This window comes from Pogoniulus pusillus, chromosome 9 (assembly GCF_015220805.1).
Source record: "Pogoniulus pusillus isolate bPogPus1 chromosome 9, bPogPus1.pri, whole genome shotgun sequence".
Classification (NCBI taxonomy): Eukaryota; Metazoa; Chordata; class Aves; order Piciformes; family Lybiidae; genus Pogoniulus; species Pogoniulus pusillus.
Window position 1 is genome coordinate 22758659 of NC_087272.1, and position 27759 is coordinate 22786417.

General features: G+C 38.0%; 1 protein-coding gene and 1 long non-coding RNA gene across 4 annotated transcripts in view; one reads left to right on the plus strand and one right to left on the minus strand.

The window, feature by feature from the left end:
- Positions 1 to 25580, minus strand: HPGD (15-hydroxyprostaglandin dehydrogenase). 2 transcript variants are annotated; one of them, XM_064148874.1, is made up of 7 exons: positions 25400 to 25580; positions 25120 to 25243; positions 20553 to 20659; positions 9984 to 10080; positions 4704 to 4780; positions 2675 to 2838; positions 1 to 1640 (listed from the first exon to the last, which is right to left on the minus strand). In XM_064148874.1, the coding sequence occupies exons 1-7, from the start codon at positions 25490 to 25492 to the stop codon at positions 1502 to 1504; spliced, it is 801 nt and encodes a 266-aa protein (XP_064004944.1). In that variant the 5' UTR covers positions 25493 to 25580; the 3' UTR covers positions 1 to 1501. The 2 variants fall into 2 exon arrangements, with proteins under 2 accessions (XP_064004944.1, XP_064004945.1); XM_064148875.1 differs by lacking the exons at positions 1 to 1640; positions 4704 to 4780 and having other exon boundaries at positions 2767 to 2838.
- Positions 1 to 27397, plus strand: part of LOC135178208 (uncharacterized) — a 43418-nt gene extending 16021 nt beyond the window's left edge. The window contains exons 6-11 of one of the 2 annotated variants that reach the window (XR_010303426.1): positions 579 to 665; positions 5113 to 5146; positions 10850 to 10910; positions 21634 to 21772; positions 25127 to 25268; positions 25421 to 27397. This is a non-coding gene — a long non-coding RNA (uncharacterized LOC135178208). Of the gene's footprint in view, positions 1 to 578; positions 666 to 5112; positions 5147 to 10849; positions 10911 to 21633; positions 21773 to 25126; positions 25269 to 25420 lie in introns of those variants that run through there. The other variant, XR_010303425.1, reaches the window with a different exon arrangement.
- The last annotated feature ends 362 nt before the right edge of the window (positions 27398 to 27759 follow it).

Below are 27759 nucleotides of genomic sequence, written 5' to 3' on the forward strand. Positions count from 1 at the left end.
TTAGCACAATATACAAGCAGATGTTTACAATGTATTACAAATATATACAGAAATATAGAAGTTAAAAGTAATACAGAAACACAATACCTCTCCCAGAAATCAGAGTCCTCAGGAGGAGCTCCCAGCCACCTTTCCACCTTCTTTCCATCCCTCTACCTATCCCAGAATCTGCTTTACGTGCAAGGTGAGTTGGGAGGATCAGCAAGGGGGGTTAGAAGCAGAATGATTAGTTGGGTTACACAGATCCAATGGAACAGCAGAAGCCCAGGGAGAAAAACGCAGACACCGACTCTGACAGATACAGACTCGCTGTCTTATCTGTGTTTGCATCCTGGCTTTTATATAGCTCAGTGAGTGAAGCAGACATCACCATTGTTTCTTTTTCACAGCCTATATTTTTTTCTCATTAGAATATTCCAATTAGCCTCAAACTAGCACAGGTTATAATGATGAATAAAATCGGTCAGTGAAATTAAAGTCAGTACATCTATATGAAATTTCTGTTTTCCTAGGAGTTCCTAAATCATCTTATGCTACGAGCCTACATAAATTACTATGTAAAAAATTGTTTTTACCAGGCATGTAATTCATGGAATACCAAAGTGTGTTTCATAAAAGTGGCTGGAGAATGAACTGGATTGAGAAGGTTCAGTGTTGCTCAGGAGGTAGGAAACTGATTTTTGATTATTTGTTGCTGCTATGTGATATGGTATCACAATCCAAGAATGTGCATCGAGATACCAAAATGGATGAGTATAGAGCATGAAAAAACTCAGCTTATGCAGGATTTACTTGAGATTTTAATTAATCAAGGCAGATTCAAAGGTTTAGAAAATGAGATTTAATATCAATCAATACCAAAGTATTCATCCTTGTATATACAGGTAGAAAACTCATATATATATTTATAAAAGAGAACAAAAATGTTTCTGAACTATTTTATAAATAGCTAAAATACAAGAAGATTAAAAAAACCTGTACTGTCCTGTGTGATATACAACATATTCAGTTGCATATATAAATGAAGAAAGAGAATTCTATTTGTTGATCTATTTTACATTTCATAAGAAAAAGTGAATTCTTAACTCCTTGTTTGTGTCCTAGATTCTTGCACTGAATTCAAGATGTCAATAAGTAGACTCTTATGGCAGTGAAAAGAATTATACAAAATAATTCAGGTCCATCAAAATACACTTGGAGTACATAGATCAGACTATTAGAAGAAAAAAAAATGCCCCCTATTACTGTGTAATCAAAACTTTTCAGAGGAGTGTGTTTATTCTACTGAACTAATATTATTATTAGTGCTTATAGAATAAAATAGGATGGTAGCATCTTCCCATACCAGATTTTCTTGTCCATCTCTTTGTTATTAGTATAGAAATAATTGAACCTGGTCACTGCTCTAGATGCAGTGCTAATCTTTTTTTCCCAGAAATTACTCCTTTCAAAATATTTTGCATTTAAGAAAAGCCCAGAATAATTAGTATAAACCAATTATTTATCTCTTTGATGATGTGAAAGGTGTTTGACTGTATTGTTGAAAATGAATCCCTTGAGATGCTGTAATCTTCATAACTTCTCCATTTAGAGTATCATCTTCAATTATTGTTATCAGTCCTTCAGCAATTATTGATGGGCTGGAAAAAAAAAGGAAGTTGTTTCAGAGTCATGATGTAAGGAAACTCAATGTAAATCTACATACCTTGAAAATTAAACAAATTGTTACTTGAGCAAAACCATTTTTAAGGGAAGCAGAAGTGGTATGAGTTTTTCAGGACAGAAATGCAGTTTCCTCAATTGGGATATACAACATAAAGCTTAAATTTTGCAGATCATCATTTGTTTGCTCTAGTTAGTTCTAAATCCCTGTGGACATGCAGCTGCCACTGGGCTTCCTATCAGAGTTTTCTCTGTCAGGGCAATGGACAGAAGTAACTTCTATACAATCCTCTGCAGCTCTTTGCTCTTCATTTTTTCTACTTCTATAGCAAGAATGACATGAAATAGCATGAGGAGAATTTCACCTCACACTATTAGCTGAGGTCAATAGGTGCAATATATTTTACATAAGAGAAGCATGAGTGGAAGAACACAGTTATACAATTTCCTTTATGCAGAAGTAATTATGCAGAGCAACTAATTGTTAAAGGCCGAGAAATTGTTTAAAATGTATCACATTATGCTTGCCGTGTTCTCACACTTTTTCCTAGATGTCTGCTTTTGGCCTTTATTGATAATACTGTAACAGACTAGGTTACTCTTGCATCTGATCCATCACCATCCCTACTACACTCTGGGAAATTAGTTCAGCCTTGTCAGTTCTTGGTCTAATTTCTGTCTTCGTTCAGTTTTAAATTTTATGGTACTTAAATACAAATTATATACCTTGTATCTCGCAACAAGTTTGATTGAACAAATGCGTGGAAGTGCCATTAAAAACCAAACCCACTGGCTTTAAGTTGGGAATCTGATTTGAAGTTTGCTGTGAAATGAGAATGCTTAAAGGAAAATAATACCCTTAAAATAGCCTCAGATATTTGCCATTTTTTCCTTGTATGTAGAATAACACGTTTGATGGACTTTCATCTGAGGCAGCATTTCCCTTTATACTGGAAGTTCTATGTCCTTCACTAGCAAAAGACATAAAAAAACTGTGTCTGACTTGACTTACTCCATGACGCCATAGAACTGCATCATATTTTTGATCTCATCCTTATATGAATAATATTGTCCCATGTTCTCTTCTTTATCTATTGACTGAAGAATCGGTGTGTTGACAAATCCTGGACAGATTGTGTTGAGTCTCACACCATAGTTTTCCATATTAGCAGCTAACTAGGAAAGAGAAAAAGACATTTGCCAATATTTTAAAACAGTATTGTGTAAGTAATATTTCAAAGTTTGAAGTTTACCATGAAGTACTTTTGAGCCTTACCTAGCAAGCAAGGGTTTTTTTTGCTACTGATTGTTTTAACAACTAAGTTTGAAGCATGGTTTCCCTAGTAATCAAATTAGACTGTAGAGGAAAAAAAGTTGGTTCTGTTGAGAGAAAATTCTACAAGAAATCAACATTCTTCTTTCCATTAAGCTGTTTTTTCCTCCCCCCCCCCCATTTTTTGTGGTTTTTTTTTGTTTGTTTGATTGTTTGCTTTGTTATTGGCATGTCATTAACAGTATTCTAAGGTGAAGTTATATTTCTTGTATGCAAAACCAAGCAAAAAAACTCCCCAGAAAATATGCTTCCGATCTTATAAGAACTTTCTCATTAAAAAATAACAATCTGAAATCAAATGCAGGTTTAACTTTAAGATTGTATTTGTCTCCCTCATGTCAACAGAAATAAAGTTTGATCTCTACCCGTAGAATTGTGAAGCTAAAGCTTTCCAGCTGCTCTATTGTCCTTGCCAAGGAACGAATCTAAAGTCTCTGTGAGCCCCAGAAAACAGTTTTTCAGGACACAGTTCAGAAATTCGAAGAAAGGAAGCAGCACAAATTATTCTGGGAGGGGTACGAGCCTTTACTTTTGGTGCTACCAATGCATGTGTAGTAAAGAAATCTGGTCACCATCCAGGCTGAATGAATTTTCTTAGTGATGACAAAGAGCTTATGAACTATACATGATATATCCAAGAATAACCACAGCTGTTCAAAACTGAGTTCTATTTATTTTAATATTTAACAAGAATCCACTCTGGTATTATGTAAATCACTTATAATTTTCATAATATGGTAAGTTGCCCTTTTTGTCTGGAGAAGAAAAGAAACTGAAGTCCTAAATGTTTTTTTTATCATACCTGCCTTACAATAGGCTGTTGTTTTGTTTATTATTCTTTTTCTCCTTGACATTCTCATGTTCTTTAGAGGCAGCATTTTGTCTGTTTTTTTAGCCAACCCTTTTTGAGCTTAGGTGATGATGTTTATGTCATTGTGAGAAAACAAAAATGGAAAACCAGGTGACAGGTTCATGCTGTGGCTAATATGTTATATACAACACTTGTCTATACTAATCTATTTACAAACGAAGTTATGTAGGTGGAGGTTGAGGGCATAAACCATTAACAAACTATCCATATGATCATTTTAGCTGCTTTGTTGTGGAAATTAGATTGGAAATCTTTTATGAGTAGGCTATCTCTAAGCTTAGCCTTTGAAACTGTAATTGTATTTGTTCCCTGCAACTTATTTTACCATACTGCTTGTTCAATTTAACTAGAACATTTTGGAGTGGGAGGTTATGACCTACTCTATGATAGTATGACACCTAACATGTCTCATTCCATAATGTGTCATTTTGCATTTTTCAGCATATTAAGAGCCAGTAAGAATAGATAATAGTAAATGTTTTTGTTCAAGTTACTTTTTTTACACTGTGATATCTATTTAACATTAACAGAGTCATCAACCTGACTTATGATTATGGAAACCAAAATATTAAATGACTGGGATGGAGGTATGAAAAATACTTTTGCAACATCTTTCTTCCAGGCTAACAAAACCTCCAATCAGTCATCAACACACACACACACCTTACTTATTCCATTTTTTTAATTCACTTTGTGAAAAGAGGGAACCTTCACTGCTTCAGACATTTGATTTCTTTAAGAAAATTAGTTCCAGTTGTGTGTGATAGAAAGGGAATGTAAGAATCTTAGTATGTTCCCAAGTAGCTGCTGATATTGTTTTCAAAACCACATACTTACTGCTATTGACCGTGTGAATCCAATTACACCATGCTTTGTAGCACAGTACACAGGTTGGAATGCAGCAGGCATGAGTCCTTTAAAATAAAAAGGTAGCTGAATAAAGATGTTGGGAAATCCTGTTTATGATTACCTTAAACACACATATAGGTCTATAATGTAAAAAATAAGGGATGGATTTATACACATACAACAAAAATAGATCAGTAAAATTTGCAAATTGTTTTTTGTAATTTGAGGTAGGGTGAGAAAAGATGAGACGGATAAAAACATGAGAAGGCAATAGAGTAAGAATAAAAAAATATGACTTTTTAGAGGAAATGATGGATCTATAAAGTATGACTTAAAAGGAGGACAGCATCTGGAAGAAAACCTTCAAGGATGACATTTTTGGTGTTGTCTCTTGTAGGTTGTGATTGCAGCGCTGGCTCTATATTCCTGTGGTGAGTTTTGATGATCATCATTTTATCCTCTAAATCTCTGATAATAGTATGTTACACTTCATACAACTCAGATAATTATTACCACATTAGAAATATTCTTATGGTTTTTCTCCCTGCTCTTTCTTCAAACTTGCGAGTACCTTTGTGTTTTAAAGAAAGACAATCCCAGTGAGGCTGCAGCTAGCAGACATACACAAGTGAAATCTACTTGGAAACGCAGAGGAGGAATTTAGAGGCAGGAATTTGAGAGGGAAGAGAAACAAAGTCAAGAAATAAACAGAGGAAGGGTAAAGCTCACAGTAATGAAGTACAATAAGGTTAAAAGACTTAAATGTCAAAAAAACTAGGAGAAATAACTAGGCAGGAAGGGAGGAACAAATAACTTTTTTTCCTAAATCAAAGCATTTAAACCAGTTCTTTTCTAACTGAAGCTGAAATTATTATTTTTGGTAAAGAAGAAATTAATTGACTCACTTTCAGCCAAAGCAGGCAATGAAAAGTAGTCCCAGCATCCTTCACCCAAAACAATGAGAGTCCTGACTCACTTTTTGTCTTGAGTTCAGTACTCAGAAATGTGTGGAATTTCCAGCTGTGAGCAAGTTCTCTGACCCGGGGAGATCTGAAATCTGTCTGTTAGTGGTGTGTCCTATGGACTCTGCTAGCAAGTGTTTTGGAATGAACTGCTGTGTGATGGCAAGCCTGCTCTGGCTGAGTGTTTATTTAACCAGCAAGCAAGGTGAGTTCATAACATATTAATTAGGGCATTCATTTGTTAAAAAAAATCTGAATTCTATTTGCTGCTTCCACAAATCTTTCATTATCTTGTGCAAAGTGGAGCAGCAATGAAACAGACTGGAAAACGTTATACACAAAATGATGACAGAAAGAAAGGGAGGGTCTTCAAATGGATAATGATGGGGCAGTGTACTCCTGGAAAACGATACAAGTTGTTTTCAATCTCTCTTAGCAAAGGTAGGCACCTGTGCTTCAATTTTTCTCCCTTTGGATGCTGCATCACAGAACTATTACATGAAAGGGGACAGTGAACTTCCTTCTGCACTCAACGTTCATTGAGAATTAGTTGGTAAATTGCAGATGATTTCATTATGCCTGAAGGTGCTCTTTGGTTTACCAAAACCAATTCATCCAGACTAGGGGCAACCCCATGCACCAATGTTAACTGTGCTGCTGTTTGTTTTCCTCAGTTCCTGGTAGGTTGATACAGTTTCTGCCCTTTGTTATACTCTAGTCTCTCTGATCTGAATGCCAAGACCACTCTGCAAATTCAGTGTCATGCTTCTCACTGCAACTGCTTATTTATCATGGTCAATAGCTGCGATATCCAGATCTTGAGAAATTAGGGCACGGAGGATTGTTTCAATAAGCTTTCTTGAAACTAGTATTCACTTTCAGTCTACTGAAGAGCTTGGAGTAATACAGAATTAAGCATTCTCTGAACATTAAAATGAATATATATAGCTTCCATCAGAAGAAATCGGAGAACATTTTACTCTTTGAATTTGAAATGAGGTTTATTAGAATGCAAAAAACTGCAGTCATTGACATTATCTTTTATGGGGCCACAGTGGCAGTAAAATACATTCCTCATTATCCTATTTGTTTAGTGGCATTACTTCCTCTTGATAAGAAGACATAAATCCTATAAAACTGAGAAGGTTTTATAGTTTTGAGATGCAGTGGGTTAGGAGGTAGGTGCCTGCAGAAAAGTGCTTGCATATTTCTGTCTTAGTGTGCAGACACTATGGAAAGGAAGAGTCAATACTGGAAAGATGGGGTGAATCATAGAATGTCAGGAGCTGAAAGGGACCTTGAAAGATCATTTAGTCCAACACACCTGCCAGAGAGGGACCACCAGCTATAACAGATCACATCCAGGCAGGTTTTGAATATGTCCAAAGAAGGAGATTTCACAACTCCCTTGAGCAGCCTGTTCCAGTGTTCTGTCACCCTCACAGGGAAAAAAATCCTCCTCATGTTTAAATGAAACTTCTTATGCATCACCTTCCACCTGTTGCCCCTTGTCCTGTCATTGGGCATCACCAAGCAGAGCCTGGCTTCATCCTCCTAGCACTCAACCTTTATATATTAATAAATATTGATGAGGTCACCTCTCAGTCTCCTCCAAGATAAAGAGCCCCAGCTCACTCAGTCTCTCCTAATAAGAGAGATGTTCCCTTGATTAGTCATCTTTGTGGCTCTGTGCTGGACACCCTCAAGCAGTTCCATGTCCCTCTTGAACTGAGGGGTCCAGAATTGAACACAGATGTGGCCTCACCAGGGCAGAGTAGAGGGGCAGGAGAACTTCTCTCGACCTACTAACCAAACCCCAGAATGGCATTGCCCTTCCTGGCCCCGAGTGCACGTTGCTGGCTCACTCAGAGTGGACACTCTGGCTTTCACCTAGCTGAATGAACATTTAAGCATCCACTTCATAGAATCATTTAAATAGTTCTGTGGTGTTTGGAAATATAAAACAGTGAGGCTTGATTCTGTCTCTAGTTGAAATCATTGGCAAAATTCCCATGGTGAAGAACTGGAAACTAATTAACGTGTAAACCAAATACTATTGAATGTTATGTAAGCACTAAATACAACTCTTCTTGCTGCTCAGCAGACACAAGAGTATTTGCTGACTGAAGAGTGTATCTGACAAAATCTTATGGAGAACTTGGACAGTTTGGGGGGGAATCAAAACAACTCAAATGTTTAATGATCAACAGAAGCTATCTCTAAGGAAGCACTCCAAGGGAATGATAAGCAAGCCAACAGCAGTTGGCCTTTTACATATAGAATAAACTGAAGGACTTAGAGCTTCCGACTGGAAAGGAGAATAAGTTTTTTAAAAGTGCACAAATGATAGTATATAAAAAATTAAATTAGTGAATTTCAGCTTTTATGATGTGTTTTCCCTTTTCACCTTGGAAACAATTGCTAAATGCCAGCCATGTAAAAAGCAAACAAAGGGGTTTTTTTTTGACAGATACCCACAAGCGTTATGACGACAATGTTAATGTTAAAAAAGTGCAAATTTTAATCAAAACACTAAAGCAGCAATTACAACCTCTTAACAAAGCAAGATCAGCCATGATGTTAGGTTTCAAAATAATTTAGTGTTTGAGACTAGTTACAAAAGGTATGGAACTGCTTGCTACCTCTGCTCTTTCTTAAGCACTACGTGGGCATGAACACTTCTGTGAAAATGTTTAATCTTTTACTTGTGTTGATGGACTCTTGTACTGCAAGAGCAGTTTTGTTCAGGTTAATTTGGTCACAAAACAATGTTCATTTGAGCCAACAGACATAAGCTTACTGGCATCATTTGGCAATGTGTTAGGCAATAGTGCAGGTGCTGACTTGGGTCAGCAGATTTTTAACAGAGAACTCTTCATCTGTATGAGGTATCTATTAAGTCAGCTCCTCAGAATCCACACACATTATGTCGGTAACGTGACTGACCTCTCATCACAAAAGACAAGGTTTATAGGAGAATTTAATAGTATTCAGAAGATTCATAGCTGTCCACAATCAGGAACTATGGCCACTGCTATCTTACTTAGTGGTTGTTGTTAAAACACACAGGAATACCCCGGAATAAAAGTGCCAGCATTTGGTATTCTGCATGGATACCAAAAAAAGCACCAACAACTCAAGTGTAAGCTAGGCTAGGTATTCTTTCTCCCATGCAGAATGTCAGCAGCAAGAGAGAACAAACTGTTCAAACAAACAAGAGAATGCAAGTATTTCCCCACGAAGTCTTTTATGAAGGGTTTCAGATGTTTACTGCTTCCCCTGCATTTGTGCTTTATTTGCTGAGCTCAGCTACAGCAAAGCCAAACGTACCTACAGGAAATAGTGCAGAATCCTGCCTCACAACTGAGCAGCAATAACCTTGGCTGACTTAGAAGCTATACAGTTCTACTTTTATGCCAATACACTGAAATGAGTTTATAACGTAAACTGGAGGTGGGGAGATTCAGACTGGATGTGAGGAAGAAGTTCATCATGAGAGTGGTGAGAGCCTGGAATGGGTTGCCCAGGGAGGTGGCTGAGGCCCAATCCCTGGAGGTGTTTAAGGCCAGGCTGGATGGGGCTCTGACCAACTTGGTCTAGGGTAGGGTGTGCCTGCCCATGGCAGGGGGGTTGGAACTAGATGACCCTTTAAGTTCCCTCCAACTCTGACTGATTTTGTGAACGTAGATGAACAGTGAGCAAAGTATGTGTTTGCTTAAGCACAGTGAAATAGGAATATTCATTTTGTGTCTTCTCAAGCAAAGGTAGATGACATCTGAGAGGACTGCGACAGTATTCACTATTAAAGTAGATGCAGTCTGATCTTAAATACCTGTGCTCCTGTGGAGTAGATTTGAGGACCTGCTATTGCTGCCTCACTTTCTGTGCAAAAAAGAGTGTCTGATTTTCCATGTTTGATGCCTGATACTTTACAATATAATCAGATTGAATCTTTAATTCAAATTAAGTCTATACATTAGACAATTTTTTTACACACAGTGTGGTCTACATTGTCTTTTAATTCAGCAGTGTTGTTGAATAGCGTCCAGTAAGAATTGACTAATTGGGTTTTCCTCAACATGAGACACTATCAAAACCTGAGGAAAACCCAGCTATGTGAAGATTGTGAAATATGAGACTGATAGATTAGGAAAATTACTAATTTTTCGTTGAAACAATGAAAAGCAAAATGCGAATAAACAGCAAAAAGCCACAAGAAAGAAGAAAAAATGTCTGATCATTGTGATTCACTTATTTTGAAAACAAATCAGTGAGTACAAAGTGTTTATACAGAAAACATTCTCACCTGCCAAAGATGAGATATTAATGATTACTCCTCCATCACCTCCATTTCCTTTTCTCATGTATTCTAGGCCAAGGTAGGTTCCTCTAATCACAGATGTCTGATACAGTAGGGAAAAGGGAAATGTTATTCAACATAGGTTTCTTTTTTCCTTTTAGAACCTGAAACTTGCTTTTGCTGTGGTGTCTAGAAACTGTATTACTCTACCAGTGACTGTACTTTGAACACAAAAGGCACTCCACAGTAATGTCTACTAGTAACTTCAGAAGCACAATTGTGATGGACAAAAATTCTAGCAGCTTATTTTTTTTTCTCATTAAGAAATTGATAATCAAACAAAAATTCTGTTATGTGGGAAAAAACGTTGTGAAGGAAACAAAATAAAGAATAAGTAAATAATTCATAGACAAAACACATACTTCATGTAAGAAAATAACTGGTGGATGAACTGATCCAAATTTCAGCATTTTGTTGAGAAACAGAACTCTGATGGACAATGTGCAGACTAAATCTGAAGATAACACTAACACAACTTCATATGGCTCAAGGTATGATGGGTTAACACTTTTTAGGATTAAGTTATGTGATATATTTCTGGTCCCAGGGTATTATTTTTTAATTAGTATTCTCTAACTGGAGTTACTAGAATTTTCCCATTCCTCTCAATTGAAAGTTAGCCCAAAGAGATACATACAGATAAGGTAAAAAAACATTTGAAGAAATATGGAATGTTGTTAGCATAATATTAGAGACAGTATGTGGTTTTAATTTTTTTTTTTTTTTAAGGAAAGAGTTTTGAAGACAAAATATTTTTCTGAAATCTGAATAATCTTGCTTCCTTAAAAATCTGTTTTTTAATCCTACTGTAGTGAAAAATCTAACTGGGACTCCTCTCACTGAACTTTAGACATTTCAACTGAGATGCCTGAGGTAAGTAGCCTCCCAAATGAACTGAGAGTCTCTCCCAGAAAGCAAGTCACTTTACCCAAGATTTTACTGAGTTATAATAGGAAGTCAGCAGACAGTGCTCCTTGTGGAAGATACTAACTTTAGTGTAATGTTGCAGTATTACTGTATCACTGATGTTCCATAATTATTTGTTGGTTTTTTTTTCCTTTTCTTTAAAGAGTTTCTTGTAATCAGTTCACAATTTGGTTTGGATTTTTCCTGTTTCTACTCTAAAATGAACAAATGTATTGATTCACTTTTATTCTTATGGAAATATTATTTCAGCTTTTACACAAGAACTCCCTTTATGTTTTATTACTGTTTAGTGCTATTTATGTGACCCACATAGATTAAGATGTTCAAAGATGAAGTTGCCCAAATATATTCTCACACCTGCTTATAATTACTTCACTGAGATTTTTGACCAGGGAAGGTCTACTGAATCGTGAATCATGGAGACAGAAATTGTAGAAAACAATAATTTAAAAAACTACAGTGAAAAATCCTTATGTGCTTAAAACTAACAGATTTGGCTGCTTGTACTTGAAAGAAAAAAAATTAAGAACCTAAAGTGTTTTTCTGCCATTATCTAAATTCCCAAAACAAAATTAATCTAAGCTGGGTATTACATTTAACTTTTATTGGCTGACATTTTTAGACATACAAATAATTTGTTGTAAAATGAGGTAAAACTTCTAATTCAGTTTCAGTTACCCTTCATGCTTGTTGGGTTTATCAGGAATCCTATTTGGAACACTGCATGTCCTGCTTTATTGACCTCACTTGTTTGTTTTCTAAGCTAAGGTGGTCATTGAAAAGCATAAAGCAAACTGTGATCTCACTACCAATTTTGCTTTGGAATTTTGATAGTGAATCAACTTCTAAAATTTCCTATAGTTGCAGCATTTTATGTGATATTTTTAGTATGAATATACTTTCTGGCATTGTGTGAAAAATCACTAAAATATGAATATAATTCTGTGCTGATACTGAAAAATTCTGAAAAAAATATCTTTTTAAAATTTCTATGGAAAGCTTTTTGTGTTTCTACCCTGGAAAGTTCTGTTTCAGGTAACATTCTTTTTAAAAAGTGTTTTAATTAATGACAAAGAATGTTATTGATTAAATGTTTTACCAGAAATTTCCAAAGAACTATCTTTGGTGGTCTGAAAAATGCTACATGAAGTTTTGCTTTTTCTTACATGTCCTGAAAAGTAATCTGATGCTGTTTAATGATGATTGTCAGACTGAAATTTTAAAGGGTTTATTGAAAATAGATTGTTAATGCCTAAAGTGCTGCTGTAACGATACTTATTCTGAACACAGACACATCATCAGCTCAACAAATTAGATTTGGACTTACAGATGGGTGGTTTTAAAATGTATGTGCATGATAGATTGCAGATGAGACATTTTAGAGTGGAAAGGGTTAATGCAGGTGCAGGTCTTATCACGCCCCGGAGCAGTGGCTCAGCCAGCTGAACTGAAAAAGATAATTCTCTTTAGGATGATTAGAGAAAGTAAATCAGTTGGAGAAGGGTGGGCCTCCTTCAGGATTTTTCTGTTCCTCCATCCTTCTAATTCAAAGATATAATAGAGGTAGATGAGTTCTTGTCTGAACCACAGTTACAAGATGAGAAAAAGTGGGTAGCTTGGCTCTTGTATAAAATTCACCGTACTGATCTTTTTACTCCGTAGAATCCATTATCCTGACACTTCCTTAAGTGTCTGGGGAGGACTTTTGCTTTATTTGGGTATTGTGAAAGGTTGTATTCAGAATAAATGCAGACTTTCACTTAGTTATTGTCTTTACACATGGTGTTATCCTTACAAAAAACTTCACATTGAGTGTGGCTGATCTTAGGTGATATGGCTGTTTCTGATCTTTGGGCTGACAAGATAAAGGATTATTCTGGAATTAAACTCCACTTCTCACCCCAATTATATAGGATGAGAAGAACATAGATATCTGCATACTCAGCTGATGGCACTTCAGATGCAAGGCATTATATGATAGATCTCCCATTCTCTTGCCAGAATTCCTCTATCTCCTGGAAAGTCCTCTCAATAGCACTCCAAGAAAGAGCAGCAGCAGCTGATCTTAACAAAACTCATATGATGTGTGTTTAGAACTGCCTGCTTTCCAGTTGAGCTTGTTGATCCATCTGAGTTGATAAAATGAAGCTGGCTCTTGTAGCTAGTTACAGACACTCAAATGGGAAAGAGGTTTTCCAAAGAACAATACTGTATTGGTTTGGGGTTCTGCTATGAAATATATCTTTGCAAGTACATAAGTTGCAGTATCAGGCCTCCTTTCATATGAAATATACCTTTTGAATCATAGAATCAACCAGGTTGGAAGAGACCTCCAAGATCATCCAGTCCAACCTATCACCCAGCCCTATACAGTCAACTAGACCATGGCACTAAGTGCCTCATCCAGTCTTTTCTTGAACACCTCCTGGGATGGTGACTCCACCACCTCCCTGGGCAGCCCATTCCAATGGCAAATCACTCTCTCTGGGAAGAACTTCCTCCTAATATCAAGCCTATACCTCCCCCAGCACAACTTGAGACTGTGTCCCCTGGTTCTGTTGCTGGTTGCCTGGGAGGAGAGACCAACTCCCACCTGGCTACAGCCTCCCTTCAGGTAGTTGTAGACAGCAATGAGGTCACCCCTGAGCCTCTTCTTCTCCAGGCTAAACAGCCCCAGCTCCCTCAGCCTCTCCTCATAGGGCTTGTGTTCCAGGCCTCTCTCCAGCTTCATCACCCTTCTCTGGACACATTCCAGAATCTCAATATCACTCCTGAATTGAGGGGCCCAGAACTGGACATGGTACTCAAGGTGTGGCCTGACCAGTGCTGAGCACAGGGGAAGAATAACCTCCCTTGTCCTACTGGCCACACTGTTCCTGATACAGGATGCCATTGGCCCTCTTGGCCACCTGGGCATACTGCTGGCTCATCTTCAGCCTACTATCTACCAGTACCCCCAGGTCCATTTCTGCCTGGCTGCTCTCCAGCCACTCTGGCCATAACAAGCCCAAGAAGCGCTACAGGCTGGGGACAAAGTGTAGAACCCTGCACTTGCACTTGTTAAATCTCATCACATTGACCTCTGCCCACCCATGCAGCCTGTCTAGGTCCCTCTGCAAGGCTCTCCTACCCTCCAGCAGATTGACACCTGCTCCTAGCTCGGTGTCATCTGCAAACTTACTGATGATGGACTCAATCCCCTGGTCCAGATCATAGAATCATACATACTGAACATGACCGGTCTGTTTGTTTAAGTCAGAGTAATCAGTCTGAATTCTAGAAGAAAATTTATAAGGTATTGCTTCATTACACCATGAAATGCACAATAGAAAGTGAGACAGGGAAGGAGTTATGTGGTTTTTGCAGCCCAGTTTCCTCTTTTTGGAATATGGTGAAACATGTCCATAATTTGTCTTTCAATAGAAAGGAAAATTAAAGGTGTCTTCAGATTGTGTAATTCTCTATGTATACCTTTAAGAATAATTTAATCCTATGCTCATAACAAAAAAACATCCAGAATTTGTCCATTGCAAATAGAAATTCTGGGAAATCTAAATGTAAAATTCTCCCCAATTACAAAAGATTGAAGTCTGACTTATCTTAAATCTCCCAGCATATTTTTGACTTAATTTTGTCCAGGAAAAGTGTCTTGCATTTTAGAGTTGAATTTTTTACAATTCCTTTGTTTACAGTTGCATTTATCTGCAAGGATGTTGTCCATAAACAAATAAAAGAAACAAGAGTAAGATGGCGGTCAAATTTGCAATTAAGTACAGGGAATTGAAAACTGGGGCAGCTCTCTTTCACTTTTTTTATTTGCTCCTGGCTACAGAAAACTATTGTTATTAAAATCACAACATTATCTAAATGGATGTCCTTGGCATTGAAAAAACTGTGATCTTAGTGATACTGCTGTGTAGGTTTTTTGTACCAAAATACACTGCTCTACTCTAGCACATAATGAAGATGAATCATCAGAGTGCATGGCAAGTCTGACTGTGCTCCTAATTTTGCTCTTCAGCAACCAACAGAAAATTTAGAATTCTTGCCAGTGAAGTTATTGTAGTGAGTGTGTAGCTCCTAAGTTAGAGTTAATTTAGAGGAGATCAGACATTCTGAAGCACCATAGAGTAATAAACCTAAAATGTAGGTTCTCAGAGTGTGGTAAACTTTGCAAAATAAAGGTACAAATACTCAAAACACTTGGGAAGTATATCAGCAAACAAATCAGGACATTGCAACTTGTATCAGCATCAAAATATGAAACAAAACTTAGATCTACTATTCTTGACAATTCTCTATATCTCACGACTATATAGTTCTAACTGTGTTGTTCTACAAGAAATCATATATTGAAATTGATCCTAATAAGATCCCAAGTCTTCAGTAGAGATCTAATTAATATTTTTCTAGCATTGGGAAACAGTATTAGGTATGTTGTGTAATATTCTTGTACTCTAACATTACACTCTTATGGCAATTTTCATTCTCTGTATTTCATTTTAGATTTTTCTATTTATTCTTCAGCAACGGTGCCCAGAACATCATTAATCATCATTCTCTGTGATACTAATTCTAGTATTTCAAGGCAGGGTTCCAATTGACATGGTTTCTTTTCCCTAATTAGTAAGGTTTCCCTTATCACCTCTTGTCTAATACTTCTTCTGTCTCTTTATGCATTCTAATAATTTATGCTTGAGAAACTATATCTGCTTTCCTCAGTGCTGAAAATGACTATGCTTTGGTTGTCAAGGTGATTAGGCAATATGATTTCAATTGAGAGAACAAAATAACAACTTCTAATGAGTCTTAACATTTTACACATTTTTACGAGCCAATCTAGTTTGATACTAGAGATACTAAGTGAAAAGAAAAAAAAAGTACAAAACAAACCCCAAATCAAACAAAACCACCACCCCAAACACCACCACCAAAAAAAACCCCAAACCCTACCACACAGAAATCAACCAAACACAAAACTCCAACACAAAAACCCCAAACAAGACACCAAAAAACAAAAAAACAATCAGCCAAATGAAAAAGACATTGGCTTGTGGTTTCTCAAAGCAGGTTAGCACAGAGCTGCAATTTGACCCAAGATCATTTGACATTCATACTGTGATGTTGTAAATTGATGGTTATCTATAAGGAAATATTTCAAAGTACTTTACAGACTGCGTAAGATGAACTTCAAAAGTCTTGAAACAAAGTGTTGCTAGTTACATCTGTGGAAAATTTTAGCATTTTGCTCTTGGACAGGAAGGTGGGACTGATTTTGTCTCTAACATAGATTTCCTAGGAAGCTGGCAGGTTGGAGCAAGAATTCAAGTCTCTTGGCATTCCTATGCATAAGTTAGTTTACTTGTTATATGAAATGAAATTACAGACTCTTAAGTTTGAATTTCCAACTTAAACTGTAGAAAGCAAGACGCCTAGGGAGGAAGAGTCAGTGAATATGAAGGACCATGCAGTAGGATTTGATGACTTGCTAGAAATCAGTAGCATTTTTCAAATGTGGGAGTGAAACATTATAATTTTTTACTGTGTTGCTTTGTTTACTTTCCCTAGCTCCGCATTCCTGAAGGACATAGCAACAGTACTGCATTTTGAGTAGCTTCAGTAGTTCTTAGTTCAAAGAAATGTGTTTTTCATTTTCCTTCAACAGTGGTTACTGTAAATATACAAACTGTAAACTAAGAAGTTTCTGGACTTATTGTGCAATTAAGGTAGGACTTTGTGTCTTCCCTAGTGCAATATGAACAACAAAAATAATTATATTTATAGACTTCTTTATGCACTTACAGTATTGACCCTCATGCCACTTATTTCAAGGTAAGTAGTACTTTTTGGTGGTTACACCTTTACCTAGGCACTTAGTCCTCTTTCTGACATCAAATTATGCTGAGGAACAAGCAACTAAGCCATTGAACAACAGAGTTAATGCATTTCTGATTGTCTTAGAATGCGTACTTGGTAAACTAGTTACCTAAGCTATTTTAGCTTCTATGGATAGCACACTTTGGTTTGGTTCTCTACTGGTAGCATTAAGAAGCAGTGCTCGCCTCTGTCCATAGAGTGGGACCTGGTGGTAATTACCAGCTGCTGAATTCAGCTATGTGTCTTGGTCACCTTATTTTGTGATGAAAATTCAGTCCTTGTAATTTCTTCCAGCACACTGGGAAAGAACAGCAAGGTGTATGAACCATAAGAAGACTGCAACAAGCTCCCAAGATCATTATGTCTTTCTTCCCCACAAAAAAAATTAAATCTGAAATTGACCTAGTTACTGTTTAGATTTTTGCTGAGACATTAATTGGCCTTTTTTTTGGGAGTATATAGTTGATTTTGAGAGATCTGCTCATTGCTGAAAGCTTAATTTCAATTCTGAAATGAAACACACTTTCTAGGATCAAGTTAAGTCTCCCAGCAATCTAAATATTTCACAGGGACAAACTCTAGGTTAGGTAGACTTAATTTTAGAAAAGGGCTTTTCTAAATTCACAGGAAGTTGTTGCCTTTGGCATTTATGCAAATGCAATTATGCAGATTCATGAAAAGTCTAAACACTTGCAATTGTTGGGTACTGACCTTTTTATCCGATAATGAAGGATGAGACTGACGTGCATCTGAACACATTTTACACTTGAATGCTACTTTCTGGACAACTCTTAAATAATTTTACTTCGTTTGGCTGGATTTTTTTGGTATGAGTTACGGCCTGCAGTTTAAAGTTTTGCCATGATAATGTGTTAAAATGTGCAAAAACATCCCCTAAATAGGCAGTAATTGTGACTTTGCTGTCAGAGTCTTTCATGGGCCTATTTAATGTAATTTGTGGAATTGGTTTAAATAATTAATATGTTGGCGTAAGAAAACAAGAAGGTAGTAAAAAGCTTATGAAAAATGCTTCTATAGTTTTGGTTTAGGTAATATTTTAAATGTAAGCATATTTAATATCAGGACTGCTACATTTGACTGTATGCTGTGACCTACCACTGTTTTCAGAGACCTGCAATACGAGTCCGATAGGAACCTCCAAGAAAATGTTGGCATTGTTTTAGAATAAAATTAGTAAAGAGAGAAGAAATTGTACTTGTAGCAGCCCCCGTAATTCCAGAAAGCCCACATCATCAATAAAAGATAAAATTAGGGAAGGTTCTTACAATGTCAAATTGCATTGGACTAACATATATGTTTCAGGTTCATAAAAATGTAGGCCCTTTTCTTGAGGGAAAAGCAAATTATATTATGAAACTTCTAAATTCCTTAGGTGTAAGCTCTTATAAAGGTGAAGCTGAATGCAAGAAAGACTCTTCTTGTCATGCTGGAGGACTGTTGACAGACCTCTTGTGTGTGTCATATGTTCTTGTGCTATTCTGTCCATAAGTTATGTGTGTGCAATGATCTGTTGAAACTACATGGATGATATCCATTTAGAACAGAATTCCTACATGGTTTCAAAAATCTTTTTTTTGCCTACCATAATAAGAGTTTACAACAAGAAATATGGGTGCTAATGATTGAAACTGCTATTGATCAAGCTGACATTAATTGGATCAACCTATCAACTTTGGAGTTACACAGTGAGGAATGGATGGCATTGCTGGAATACTTAAGTAAAAAATGTAATCAGGTAATGAAAATGTGGATGTTGTTTACCACAAAATGTAGAAAAGGGAGAAAATCACTGTAGCAAAAACTTTTTTTTAGGAATTTCCCCTCCATTTTTACAAAGCTGTCTTTTCTCACTCTTGGGAAACTGTAATAGATACAAGTAGGGACTTCAGTGTTTCTCTTCTCTTTTTCCATCTAAATTAAGCCCCATTTGTTCAACCTGCTTGTTCTTTCCTGTTCCTCATGCTTTCTCAAGCAGTGCTATCAGGGTGCTTCTTTGCACTCCTTTAAAAACATTCCTGAAGACCAACCAGTTCTGTGAAAAATTTTAACCATAAAGAACACACCCCATACGTGTTTGTTCTGATTTATCTTGCTCTGTACTGCTCTACTTTTGTACTTTGTACTTTAAACTGGGGCAGGGAATGTTTGTTGTATTGATGTATATACATGCTATCACTAAGACAAAGATTAGCATGAAAAGATTGTTTTCCCTTTTTTAGAAATGGAAAATATGTGCATAATGTATGACCATAGAAGTTGCTCCTGTTTCTAGGGGTAATACAGAAAATACTTTAAATTGCCTGTGGTGGGGAAATAGAGACATTTTAAACCATTTGTTTTACAGGAAGCAAAAAAAAAAAATCCACTTTTACCCTGTGTTAAACCAGGCACAAATGTAAAGAAAATTAACTTGTCTAGAGCACAGGTAAAGTCTTTGTTTCATTTCAAGGGATCAGTACTAATAGATATTGATGTTGCATACCATCAAGGATGTCACATTCCTGTTACTTCACAATATGAAGTTTCCTGATGTTCAATTTGTCAGAGCATATTAGAAATGAAAGAAGGAGGAAGAAATGTGTAATTAATAGGTAATTGAGCAAACATTTCTCTGGTGGAAATTTTATCTCTGATCTCAGGCACCATCCAAGAATAAGCAAATTTGACCTTGGGTAGATATAAAAAGCTTAAGAATATGCATTTTTTTTTTCAAATACATATTTTCCCATTAAGTTTTCTATAACTTTTCCCATATGCAAATTGTGTTACTTATCTTGGGATTGTAGGTGCTGCAGTTCAAAGGCTTGAGTAACTTTCTGATGAGCGCTTTAAGGACAAACAAACTTTTAATTTTCTTATTGTGAGCCTTCTTGTGGTGTTGACAGATTCCAAAAGACTGGTTGGAGAAAACCCCACACTGCACTCTTTCAGGCTTCCTTTTGCTACTTTCTTTGCAGATCTACATTATAACACTGTGACATTTGGTCATAGGCCAGACCAGACCTGCTGGATCACTATTGAATTAGATCTTCGCAGGTCATAGAGTAAGGTCTGGTCAGAGTTTTACTGTCCTAGAAAATTGATCTTTCCTTTGAAGCTCAGACTTCCTAATAGTGTAGTTGAGATTTAAAAAATTTCAAATGACAAACAGATAATGTGGTCTAACCTGATAAGATAGCAGGTAATATCCAAGAACTGCTAACAGTCTGTTTAAGAATACATTTTACAGGTCCGTTGAATATATTGGGTTTTAGCAAGGAAGTGCTCTTAAGTGATGTGCTTCTCATAGTGACAGTGGTGAAATGGCCTATATTAAAAGCTCAGGTGGCATACTTGCTTCATTGCTGAAGAAAACACAGAGCCATTGGTTGAACAAAGTTTCCTGTAATACCAGCAAATGGCAGGCTAGTTGTGTCTCAAGTAACTAAAATGTTCTAAAGTAGTCATATAAGCAGACTGGCCTCCTACACAGTGCTGTGCATCTTGGAGAGAGAGTTAAAAGGACACACCACACACACATTTATTGGTCAGTGCACATTCAGTTACATAGTTGTTGTTTTAATAGCTGTGCTTACCAATCCAATAATTAATGTTTTGTCACGTGGCACAATCTCTACATACCAAAGGTTGTTAAGTGTATTCCAGCATTACATACTGAAATGCAAACATGTGAAGGGAGATAATGCTTACCAGGTTAGTTTGTATAGTGCTTTCCCAGTCCTTCTCATTGTTCACTCCAGCATTGTTTACCACAATATCCAGCCTTCCAAAATGTTCAATTACTTTTTTGAAAGCACCTATAGTAAGACACAAGAGTGACATTTCTTAGTGCTTAATAAAAGGCATAGAAATACAAATTAATGCATCATTAGACTACTAAAACATTTCACTGTTTTCTTAACCACTAATGAACAACAGGCAATATAACTATATAACCAGTCACCAACGTTAAACATATTCATGAACAATTATTATGGTACCACAGTTATCTTTTCATTTAGTTTTATGATGCCTGATAATAGGAAGGGCGACAAGGCTGGTGAGAGGCCTCGAGCACAGGCCCTACGAGGAGAGGCTGAGGGAGCTGGGATTGTTTAGCCTGGAGAAGAGGAGGCTCAGGGGTGACCTTATTGCTGTCTACAACTACCTGAAGCGTGGCTGTGGCCAGGAGGAGGTTGCTCTCTTCTCTCAGGTGGCCAGCGCCAGAACGAGAGGACACAGCCTCAGGCTGCGCCAGGGGAGATTTAGGCTCGAGGTGAGGAGAAAGTTCTTCACTGAGAGAGTCATTGGACACTGGAATGGGCTGCCCGGGGAGGTGGTGGAGTCGCCGTCCCTGGAGCTGTTCAAGGCAGGGTTGGACGTGGCACTTGGTGCCATGGTCTAGCCTTGATCTCTGTGGTAGAGGGTTGGACTTGGTGATCTGTGAGGTCTCTTCCAACCCTGATGATACTGTGATACTGTGACCTAGTGAAGCCTCTTAGCACATACACATTTTGCATTAGGTAAGATGTCTGGTACCCTAACTATATAAATTAAGCATTTATAGCTTTGTTTGTAAGAATTTTAGATAGCTAGTTAATTCAAGATTTGGCACCATCTTGTTTAAATTCTTCTTTAGAGAAGATTTTTGTTTTTGATTGAGTCTGAAGTTAGCCTAAGAAATGTAATTCTTAGTGATATAACTAGAAAGAATTGTTTGAATACAAATCATTATTGTTCATGTTTAAATGTATCAATTTATTAATACATTTCTTTACATTCTGCTTCTCAGGTAACTTTAATAATGTGTTTCTCAAGTCTTCTTCCTTCAGTTGATGAAAATAGTGACCTGTCTTCCAAAGAATTTCAAAAGAACTGGAAAACTTCCACTACAGCATGGTGTTCTCCCAGGTGACGAGGTTCAGACTAAGGTAAAAGATGTACAGTGGAAAACATGATAATGCCATAGTCATAGGCAAACTCGTTCAGGCTGGCCCTGCTTTGACAGGATAGTTGGATGAAATGACCTCCAGACTAAGATTTTTCGTGGCTGCAGACACTGTCATATATAGAGAGCTTGCTTATTCTTCCCTTCAGTTATTATTCTTAATCACTAAATGTTTGTTAATTTAAAACAAGATAGCAAAAGTGTGCATTATTTGGGTTTCTCTGAAATCATGCTTTGCAGGCCTTAATGAAACCACTTCGCTAAAAAGTTACCCTAGAACCATCTTAATTCTCCAGTTTTTAATCTTTGGCTGTTAAGGTCAATCAGCAGAATAGCAGTAGCTTTGAGCTACCTACTTGCAAAGCTATTTTTCTTGCACTAGATTGTTAGTGCTTTTACAGCCTTTTATTTGCCTGAATGATGCAGGTTCATCACAGTCATCATCTTGTCATTAGAGTTAGGCAACTGATGAGAATGGTTTTATTTGTCCAACTGCCTTTATTGTACATATATTTTTATAACACTTGTACTCCATATTAGAATATTTTAATATAACTAAAGCTTCTGTTTTGGCTGAGATTTGGTTTTTGTTGTTTGCTCATAATGCATTCTCTAATTTCTCAATTCTTAATTACTTATCTTTATAATTGCCTATCAGCAAGGGGAAAAGAAAACCTTTGGCTTTATTAGGAGCAGAACTGATTGTTTAACTTGGTTTCAATGAGTAAAAAAAAATAAAATATTAACTTTGTTTCCAAGTTTTGGAAACTGGCTCTTTTAAGCTCTCTCAAGAGCATCTTTTATCAACCTCATTCTTAATAGAATCTTTTGCCTTGAAAAAACACCATGAATAATGGTGTTTTGTAGTTTACACATTGAGAAAGGAGCAAAATGGTTTTCAGTTGTTTGCATACCTATGCAAAAATAAAGAATGAGAGACCTGGGACTTTTTAGTCTGGAGAAGACTGAGAGGGGATTTAATAAATATTTATAAACATCTAAGGGCTGGTCAGGAGTGGGGGGACAGGCTCTTCTCACTTGCTCCCTGTGATAGGACAAGGAGCAATGGGTGTAAGTTGCAGCACAAGAGGTTCCACCTTGACACAAGGGGGAACTTCTTTACTGTAAGGGTCATAGAGCACTGGAACAGGCTCCCCAGAGATGTTGTTGAGACTCCTTTCCTGGAGACTCTCAAGACCTCTCTGGATGTGTTCTTCTGTGACCTGTGCTAGATTGCATGGTCCTGCTCTGGCAGGAGGGTTGGACTTGATGAACTCCTTGGGTCCTTTCCAACCCCTAATAACCTGTGATCCTGTAATGATTACAGAATCACTGAATGTTAGGGGTTGGAAGGAGCTTCAAAAGATCATCCAACCCCTTTACTGGAGCAGGATCACCTACAGTAGGTCACACAGGAACGTGTCCAGGAGGGATTTGAATGTCTCCAGAGAAGGAGACATTACATGGACTATTTCCAGTAAATGATTACCTGCCTTTCTAAATATTAAATAGAAAGCAAAAGTAAATGCACAATGAGTTTTCAAAAGTGAGACAAATAAAAGATTTTTGTAGGAGACCATGTGAAAGAGCTACCAGAAAAGGAAGAGCAGTGACTTGAATGTAGGTGAAGCAGCTAATTTTCTATTCATACTACAGATATTAGTTCTAGTACTGTGACTTATTTCATACTGAACTTAAAATACAAGGAACTTAAATCATGGACATGACCTTTAATATAAACAACAAATACAGAACTTGATGAATCCACTAAAAACTTTAAGTACTAGGAGGGAAAATAATCTAAGCTTCTTAATAGGTGACTTGCAATTAACAAGTTTAAAAAAAAAAAAAAAGTTAGAAAATAAAGCAGTAAAAAAACCTCCTACCAAACAAAAAAACCCACCCTATTACTGCCAAAAAAAAAACCAATCCCCCCAAACCAAAACACACACACATGAAAAACCACCTAGGAGCCTCAAAAGATTACGAGACGTGATGGCAAATTTATGTTAACATACCTGCAACAGGACAAATGCAGTATGAAGGAAGGATAACCAGATGTCACTTTTTCTTGCTCTCAATCCTTCTGACAGCCCCTTCTTGCCCTAATTGGATTTATGTTTTCCTGCTGTTGGTTCCAAAACCTTCCTTGCTGACCCATCCTGCTTGCTCCAGTTCCCAATCCCAATGTACACCCTGCTCGTCCTGCACTCATCTGGCACTAAAGAGTGAAGGAATCAGGAAAGAAGGCACACTGGAATAGCACTCATGCTTCAGCATATGCTGCTCCTGCCCATAGGATGCTTTTTCTTGCTCCTGGGTTACTCCTCCCACTTAGAGAAAGTAAAAAATTTGTTTGCTGATTAGAATAGATCTCAAATTTAAAGTCCAGCATTTCTCTTATGAACAGACAATGCAAACTTTTGGAATTAGATCTTGTTGCACTAGCTTGGAGAGGTGGGCAAGATTACTGAATTCCACACTAGCTGCAATGTTTTGTGAAAGAGGAATATAAATGCTCAGTCACCACTCTTGAGAAAGCAGGTAGTGAAGTGTAGTAAATAAAAGCAGAACTAAAAATATTGACATGTAGCCTAACAGAAATGAACTTGGGGAAAGGGCACTGATAAAAGTGATGTCAAAGTCTGAATCTCTGAACTTATCTCTGAGTGAAACTTGGAAGAAGTGATATGCCTGTTACTGAAATATTGTGAAGAGAATGTTAACATTATGCGATACTTCAAGAACTCAGGAGGGAACAAGATTTATTCACTAACTGAAAACATAAATGCAAATCATACATGAAGGAAGTTCCTGCATTGGCAAAAAAAAATTGGGAAAAGTTACCAAACTATATTTAACATCATGATAACAGCATGCCATCTTTTGCCAATTCTACTTCCAGCTGTATGGAAAGCACTGCAGCCCAGAGCAGAGTTTATTGCTCTTATGGTGAGGGAATGCAGCGTGGAGTCTGTGCTGAAGCCTCATGGAGAGCAAGTCTATGCTTTAAGTTTGTATGTATTACTCGTAAATATAACACCTTGTGCAGAGATTTTCGAGCACAAAATAGCATACACAGCACTCAATGAAAACGATCTCTCTGGCTTTTCTTTGCCATGCACCAAGTAACATGGTGAAATGCGTGTATGCTGGTAGTATCATTTCACATCTGCAGGTTCAGAAACATCCTTTTTGAGTCACTCTCAGAAAAGACTGAGTAGGCTGTCCTCCAGAAGCCTGAATTGTACACGTATTGGTGCAGCACACAGGCTCGCTCAGGTTGCTGCATGTTGAGCCGGAGCTCGGCGCTGACAGTTTCTCTCTTACCTTTCAGCTGCTCCTGATCCGTAACGTCACACTGGATGAACACCGTCCTCTGTGCTTCAAACTGCTCGTCCAGGGCTCCCTTGCTTTCCTGCCCGGCCTCGGAGTTGCGGTCCAGCAGGGCTACCTGAGCGGAGAGGAAGGGAGAAGCTGTAGGGTAGCCGGGTGGACCGACGGGCGGCCCCGGCCGAGCTCAGGGGCTGCCGCCACCCTGTGCCCGCGGGCACCGGCCATAGGGAAGAAGCGGGAGACGTGAGGGGAAAGAGTGCTCCCTGCGGCTTACCTTCGCGCCTTTGCTTAGCAGCGCCTGAACGAAGGCTCTGCCGATGCCCTGCGCCCCACCGGTGACCAGAGCCACCTTGCCATTGACGTGCATGGTCGTCGCGCTGCTGCCGCCGGCCCCGCGCCCGCCGAGCTGGAGTAACCTAGCGCGGTGTCACCTGCCCAGTTTCCTTCCTTCCTTCCTCCCTCCCTCCTTCGCTCGCTCCCTCCCTCCCTCCCTCCTGCCGTCCCTCTTTCCTTCCTTCCCTCCCTCCTCCTCCTGCCGCTGCTCTTTGTCGTGTCCCCCCCCCGCCGCCCCGCTACCCTCTTGTGTGACCAGGAGCCGCCCGGAGCTGCCTGGGCGGGGGGAGCAGGGGTGGAGTAGGTCATTAAATCTTTCTCCCAAGTGCCTCGATAAACCCCAGCGATCAGGATCTTCATCCTTTCTTCAGCCCGCTGGGTTTTCCGGCGAAGGACCAGCTCTTGCCATTCGGTCCCCGGGGCAGCTCCATTTCCCCGCAGACTGGAGAAGGAGCGTTTGTGTCTCCACATGCCGTGTGAAAAACAGCTACAACCTTTGATAAGAGCTCTTGGCAGCAACTAAGGCTGATTGGCCCAAGTTGTGAGAGCAGCAGGATGAAGAATTGAAAGAAAACTTAGTCTCGATAAAAAACGGTCGCAGAACCTTTTTTTCGCACTTCAAAATGCCAACCAGCCCTCTCCCTCTCGTTCTACCAGTAAGCAGACTCTCTTTGCATGACAAAGCAGCCACTAAGCATTATGCGTGTCAGATGCATCAGGATAAGTATTTTCTAGAAATTGCCAGGTCTGTGGATAACACGGATTGTAGCTTAAAAAGTGTTTATGTTTATGGTTTATAAGCCGTATTCTGCTACATAATGTGAACTAAATGCCACTAAAACTTAATCAGTACTCAGATATATCAGCACACAGCAGAAATAAGAGCAATCTTAAAGATCTGAAAGCTGAAATCAAATTTCTTCTTCATTAGCCTGTTAGAAAGTTTTCCAAATGTTGTCCCATAGAAAATAAAACATGGAGAGTTGGGCAGATGGGAATGACCCACCATTCCAGTCCTAAGCTTTATAAATATACATACAGCATGTATGTGTGTCTGTGTATTAACATTATCTTTTGGCTTCTTTGTTTTCTTTTGCCTGGTGTATTAGATTAAAACTTTTCTCTTGTCCTTTCATGGCCCTGAAGTACTCTGAGTCCACCTGCATCCCTATCATTATTGACTGTTGTTATTTTTCCTTTCTTAGCAACAGTATGCCTATTTTACCCCATCTGTTATTCCAGCTGCCTAGTTTATTTTAGGCTGTCTTCATGTGTGGAATTCCCTTCTTTAGTACTACCTAGAAGAAACAGATTATACCTTCTTCCAACATCACTGAAGTGTTACAGAACCCTTAAGGTAACTATGTTACCTAATTGAGTAAATTGAGTAACACAAGATCTTGTTGTTATTATAACCTTTGTCCTTAAAAATGTGAACTAATATAATCCAGCTGCTAAATTGGATAGCAGCCATTTAGTTTTCCTGAAGATCATGATTCATAGTGCTTCATAAAGGCAGACAGAGCTGGCCTCTGGGATTAGTGATTTGTCTGAATACTATACCTGCATTACTGGGAAGGCTCCAGATTGCTTAGGAGCTGTGAAATTTGTGCCACCTAAACTGTCATACCTAATGATCTCTTTCCCAATCAGCTGAGCTAGCTTCCTTAATTTGTTGAGAGACAAGCACAGTGCCAGGTCAAACACATATCATGAGAACAGTATTACCACACAGGAACCTAACAATACTGTCACAGTGCAGTCTTTCACCCTCAACCCAACCCTAGTAACTCCCCCCCACCCCAAGTTCTTGCCAAGTCATCATCAACACTTGTCATGGTCTTTATTTCCACAATATTTTACTCTGGTGGGGTTTGGTTGGTTGGTTTTTTTTGTTTGTTTGTGTTTTTTTTAAGTGCTATGCAAAAGAAAAGATCAATAAACCCCTCTGTGTTTCCATACAGCTGTATTTGGAATGACCTTTGGCAACTGTTTTCTAAATTGTTGATAACTTGGCAGGAATGTTAAGAACAACTTGGACTCTTCAGAGATGCTGGAATGCTTTAACATCTGAGTGTACGCTCTGTTTCTGTAAAACTAATCCTATAATTGTGTCCAAAAGATAGTCTTGGTTGAAAATAATTTTGCATACTACAGATTGAAATAATTTAAAAATATTCTGATGAGAGTATTCTGATTCAAGAGCCTACATGATGTGTTGCAAGATGTCAAAACAAGGCTCCATACACATAACCTTGGCAAAATATATTTTGCATTACAGACAGCGTTCCTAGCTAGAAC

What these genes read in the sequence shown, in the direction of transcription:
- HPGD (XM_064148874.1), bottom strand. Translation starts at nt 25,492, where the DNA reads ATGCACGTCAATGGCAAGGTGGCTCTGGTCACCGGTGGGGCGCAGGGC. An exon ending in GGATCAGGAGCAGCTGAAAG is followed by an intron (nt 20,660 to 25,119) that starts GTAAGAGAGAAA and finishes GTCTTACTATAG; the next exon opens with GTGCTTTCAAAAAAGTAATT. An exon ending in GCACTATACAAACTAACCTG is followed by an intron (nt 10,081 to 20,552) that starts GTAAGCATTATC and finishes CTACTGTATCAG; the next exon opens with ACATCTGTGATTAGAGGAAC.